The following is a 6,226-nucleotide window of genomic DNA, read 5'->3' as shown; positions in this document are numbered from 1 at the left end:
ATATATTTCTGATAAAGATATTAAAACTGGTCAGATATATCTCATGCACAGTGAAAGTATTCATTTGCTTTTATATCTTTTTACATAAGCATAAAATCTACTGCTAGATTTCTCTTCAGACTATGTATCTTTTTATTTTGTGGGCCTTTCATTTCAGAATTTCATGTCAATATTGTATTTAGCACTTTTATGGATCAAGTATCCTGTTCATAAAGACGTGGTGGGTGGCTCTTAACTGTACTCATCCATTTTTGTCCCTTCCAGATTTATACTAACAAATGCTCAGCAAATGGTTGCAAGACTAAGGAGATGGTTCCTGTTTCCTGCAATGCCTGTGGCCTGAACTACTGCTTACGACACAGGCACACTACTGACCACGACTGCAAAGGGCCTGCAACGTCACGAGATAAAGCAGCGTGAGTGTTTTAGGGTTGTCGTGTTTAGATTTCACAGTTATTTGCTATGTTATTTGTGAGTATAAATTTTAGTATGTTTAAAATTTGCTGCATTTTAAAGAGTAGGTATTAGAATGAGCAGTTTGAAGTTATGACTGATTCTCTGATAAGGTTTTATTTATTATTTGATTCAAGAACAAAGCCAGTCCTTGACTCCACATACAGTATTTGATTATGATTATAATGTCTGGTATTTAAACCAGAAATAGGGATATAAAGATACTGATGCCTTATTATATATTTTTTTCAGTGCAATTTTTACTTCATTTATAGTTTATAATTTTTGAGATAGCACTATTGTAACCAGTAAATGATGTGTCTCCCATAGAACATATGTCACTCTTGCAAATGTAGGAACAGAATGAAGTAATTGGAAAACTTTATAATGCCAGAGATGTATATAATTGATGCATTTTGCTTTATATCTTCATCAGAAGTTTACGTAACTGTAATGAAAATGTAGCACTTAAACTGTGAAGTTGTGAAGTTATGCATTTTCAGTCATACCTTTTTCCATCTTGACCTTCCAGTTCCTTCCAAGATAAAATCATGGAAGCAAAAATGTGCTTTTTTTAAAGGTTCCTTTTAAATTGGAAGTAACATAGAAACTTCAAAAGACATAAAGTAAAAAAATTAAGTTGTTGATATTGTTCAAACAGTTGAAAACTAAGTTTATCCTTCGTATCTATTAATAATATTTTCGATTGCGCTGTTATCTTTAGAATTGTCAGTATGAGAAGATAGTGTTTTAATCACAAGTTTTTGAAGAGTTCATTTGGTGGCCTTGCTGTGGTTACATAAAATTGATTTTTTGGACTCATTTACTTCATGTTTGATGTACAGTTTATTGTTATTATATTTATGCATCTACAGTATGATTATTTTTTCTCCCTCTTTGGCATATCTAATTTAACTCCCAGCCTTTGTTTTTACTGTCCCTCTTGTCTTCTCACAGTAAAGCCGCCATGTCACGCAGCAGCACTAGTAGAGGGCAGAGCAATGGCAGCGTCTCTCGTGGCCTCAGCAGCTTAGCCGATGCAAGTGCCCAAGGTATCAGGAGGTACTTCTCCCCTTCCCCATCATCCACCGGACCCAGGCCGACTGGGCACTCACAGCAGCACCAGAGACAGCCGGTCCGAACACCGCCCAGCGTGTCGTCACTCCAGGGAGGAATGGTAAGGGTCTTTGATTTATGATGGCTTTTTATTTACTTAATCATTTGTTATTTTTTCAGTGTAGATTAGTATTTCATTTTTATTTCATTTATATTGATTATTTTCATCCGCCATGTTAATAAAGTTGTGAATAGAGGACACTATTATAAAAATTAGATATGCGTAAGAATAACTTCCTGACAGACATTTGCTAATCATGACCTTACATGGTAAAAAGTGTAATAACTATGTGACATTTTATTACCACCATATATGACTTGGTCTTTTTTCAGTAGATTGTAAATTCTGCTTTTATCATCATTGTTATTATTTTATTATTTTTATATGTTTCAATGATTACTTAAAAGACCTTTCTCTCTCTCTCTCTCCTACCCAATTACCCAGTCAGAGGACGAAGCCTTGGCCCGTGCAATGGCAGCCTCTGTACAGGATGCCAACAAGGCACCACGACCACAGCAGCAACAGCCATCTCGAACTAGTCCCCAGGAAAGTGAGGATGAACAGCTGGCCCGAGCTATTGCCGCTAGCTTAGAGGAAACTTCTGCACAGTCTGCATCACGGAACCAGCAAGGCAATAACAGCAGCAACTGTAATGTTTGTTGAGGGAATGCAGGAACTATCTCAGGAATACATTTGGGTTTTAAAGTATACGTGGTTTGCCTAAGTTAAAAAGGAGAAGCTGTTATATGAATTAATGAGGATTTTTAAAAACTGTGGTCAGTTGTTATTTTTGAGTATGGTTGTATATGTTTGCATGTACTTGTGTGGATGTGAGTGTGCATTTTAATACACATATGTTTTTCACTTTGAATACTCCTAGGATGTATTTTGGTTATATACGTAATGCCAGTTTTCTTTGACATAAACTTTGCAAAGATTTTTGTTTTTTGACAGAAGTAATCTTTCTTGATTTTAAATATGATTTGTATGTGTGTAATCTGTTACCTGAAATTAGTACAGAGTTACCATTTAAGAAGAACTGATACCTGAAAGTTGGCTTTGTAAATTTTATACATACTTTGTCAAAATCAAAAATTACAGAAATAAATAGCCATCAGAATTTTATTTTTCAGAATTGCTGGATTGATTTTATTGCTCATGAACAATATATTCTAATTTTGATTTGTTTTCCTTCTATTATTTATTATTGCTATAACTTTTCCTCAGAATATAGTCAAAGAACATACAATATATACCATCTATATAACATCATCAAACCCTAATTCATGCTTTAATGTCCTGTGGTGTAATTGAATAATGAGAGGATTGTATCACGCTCAGTCACTCTTGCTTAGTCATACATAACTTCATTCACTTCATTCACCTGTGTACACCTATATGTTCTTACACACACTTTCTCACCCACACATATAATTTGATTATAATGCCTCTATTATATAAGAAAAATAAACTTGAAAATGAAGAAACAGATATATATGTATATAATAACTCCCTTATATATAGATTATTCTTACAATGGGATTCAAGGAAACTATAATTGCTGTTATTGCAAAGTTCATCCACTACCTTGAGGCAGACCCCATCTGTGGACCAAATTTACAGACACACTTGTTTATGATTTTGTTAGAAATTTGTATTTTAGGAATATGAAAAATAAATTTCAAAAAGCGAAAAATTTTGAATCGTACTGTAAGGTTATATTGTATATTTTTTCTCTATTCTGCCTAATTGCAAATATGAATATTGTTGGTGTGTATGATTGATGCTTACAAACTTTTGCTGCATGATCAGTATTTTTTTTTTTTTTTTTTTTTTTTTTTTTTTTTTTTTTTTTTTTTTTTTTTTTTTTTTTTTTTTGCAGTGAGAGAAATTTAAGGTTTTTGAAATTGCATGAGATGTAGAATTTATAAACCAAATTAAAGTCATGTAGAAGTGTTGTGGAGATCTTTAGTTCAAATAACTCTTGCAAATGCACGCTCAGTTCACTTCTCTCGACAAATACTTTTTGTGATATTTTGGTCGACTGTGGTCCTCTTGTGTAGATATCAATTTGAGATGTAACTCCAGTAAAGGGAAAGAAAAAAGTTCCTTAAAAAGCTCACACATTATCAATTTTTTGTTTTTTTCACAATATATAAGTAATAAAATTGCCTTGGTTGCCTTGGTATCTACTTCAGTACATTTTAGTGATGTGTGTATATATATAGTATTTTTTTCAATTTTAAATTCTGTTCATTGTGATCTTAATGTTGACTAGATGTAAATAGTAATTACACTTTGTTTTGGTTTGGTGTATTACTTAAAGAGTTTTGTAGTCAGAATATTTACAGTTTTGTTCCCATTACATTCACAGTTAAAAGATAATATCCTCAATATTTTCAATTAGGGGTGTGTGAAATAGCCTTTTTGTGTAGTAGCAGATAAATTTTATATCAGACTAGCTTTGAGTGAGTGAGTGAGTGAGTGAGTGAGTGAGTGAACGTGTGTGCATGTGTGTGCATCTGTGGCTGTGTACATTTTCATTATACAAGAGATCAAGATAGCTATGCTGTACAACACATTGTTCTAATAGTTAAAACTTTTACCTGTGTACTTCACTTATAGATTTTGTAGCAATATCATGTTTTTGTATCACTGCCATTGATGTCCTTAACATTTGCTTACAATTTTGAATATTTGATATTTACCAGTTTCAATTATACTCAGGAATTATAATGTATTTTGCTTCTCAGTGTTGTATTGAGTGGGTTTGTGTCACAGCTCAGAATTCTCCTGAAGGTGTTACGGGCACATGTGTTGTTAACACTAGGTTTATCTTAAGCATGTTTATTGATTGTCCTCTGGAGAAGCTTGTTCTCTGAAGTGCCTCTTCTTATAGATCTGTATTTATGAACATGCCTGAAACAGGAAGAACAGTGAAGTAGTGGGAGGTCCACATAAGCTGATTACATGCACATATATCCATGCAGATATACACACACGCACACAACTTAAACTTTTGGGTCCGAATGAAAGTGAATCACAGAATTTTTATAAATATATAATTTAAACTGTTGATGTTGGGATAACATTCTTACATGCCATATCCTCTTCTGTTTTGCTGACACATAGTAGTTGTCTCCACAGCTGCTTAGTCACCATGGAGTTGGTTGCAAGGTCTACATTATCCCCATGGTCTTTGAATTTTGGGAAAGAAAAGTTTAGATTTTTATTACTCTTAGTATTGTTGATAGAAATACCAGCAACAATAATAGTAATATTTGTAATGATAATGACATTTATAATGATAATAATAGTATTAAAAAAAACCCTTAAGAATTGAGAATTGAGATCAGATAAGCATGCTAATTGTTTCATTGGTAACTAAGCACTTGTGAACCCATCTATGTGTAAGCAGAACAAAATGAATCTATGAAGAGCCATTCAAGTATATGATGCCAATAGGTTAAAGATACTATTAAGACTCAAACTACAAGTGGAATATTTCTTCTTTTTTTTTTGGGGGGGGGGGTTATTTACTTACGTGAGCACCCATATTTGATGGTATTTGTATTGTATTAACTGCCTGAACTAGGAAGTACTTATTCTTATTTTCACTAACAGATAGTCATATTGTTGTACATGGTATAACTATGAACAGCTGATGTGTATTATGGGCAGTTTTTGCATTCCTTTGCTACATGATGGATTGGACATCACAGAAACAAATGGGAGCTGACATTTTTTTTCATGTTAAGTAGCAGTAGCGTATGAGTGAATATAGAAATGTTAGTTTAAAAGAAGACATGAATAATTGGAAAGGGATGCTTAGAATGCATTATTTTTGTTGTGTGTTTACTTAAGATGAGTTATGCCAAAGATTGAGGTAAATTAAATTTGTTTATTGTGATGTATTTGCACTTTTTTGTAATGTACAATTAGTGTGGTAAAAAAAAATATATTTTTCCATATATAACAATAGGAAATATTTGTATATGGATTGTTTCCTTAATCATGTTTTTTTCACAAACTGAATATCTTCCATCAAGACCTTTTTACATACTAGATATTTTTATTCTCAAGTAACAGAACATTGGACTGGTTGAACATCTGAAAGTGTGTCAGCCACTGAACTCTTTTAAAAAGGCAAGAATACCTTTCAGATTTTATATATTTATATTGTAAAAAAGGAGGGTAGGCCTGTGAAATTTATGGATATGAAAATGCTGGATTATCAACTATTTAGATGTCTCTGGGGAAGACCCAGGACTATATTTGATGAGTGATACTAGATTTTGCATTACAAAAAGGTGAAAAGATATATATACTTCCTTTTTATGAGAAAATAAACTTGTACACAGGTTATAATGATGACCATATTTTAACAGAAGTTATTCCTATTGTCTTGAAATATTTACAGTAAAAGACATTTGCTATATGTGGTATATATGAAAGTTTACATAATTTTTTATGCATCTGAATAAATTTAGAAGAAATATGGGATTTAATGTAACTGTACTTAAAAATATTTGTGTCCACTTACTGTTATATATATATATATATATGAATATATATATATATATATATATATATATATATATATATATATATATATATATATATATATATAATTTTATATATATAATTTTATATATA

General features: G+C 31.9%; 1 protein-coding gene across 1 annotated transcript; it reads left to right on the top strand.

Moving 5' to 3' along the window:
- Positions 1–264: 264 nt before the first annotated feature.
- Positions 265–6,066, top strand: LOC113821765 (AN1-type zinc finger protein 2A; the record flags this gene model as incomplete). Its single annotated transcript, XM_070120060.1, is given in 3 exon segments — positions 265–416; positions 1,411–1,630; positions 2,015–6,066. Coding segments are annotated over 3 exon segments (591 nt in total), but the record flags the coding sequence as incomplete, so codon positions are not given.
- Between the last annotated feature and the right edge of the window lie 160 nt (positions 6,067–6,226).

Source organism: Penaeus vannamei, unplaced genomic scaffold (genome assembly GCF_042767895.1).
Source record: "Penaeus vannamei isolate JL-2024 unplaced genomic scaffold, ASM4276789v1 unanchor2233, whole genome shotgun sequence".
NCBI lineage: Eukaryota > Metazoa > Arthropoda > Malacostraca > Decapoda > Penaeidae > Penaeus > Penaeus vannamei.
Note: the sequence above shows the minus strand (reverse complement) of the source record. Positions and strands in the feature narration are given on the sequence as shown.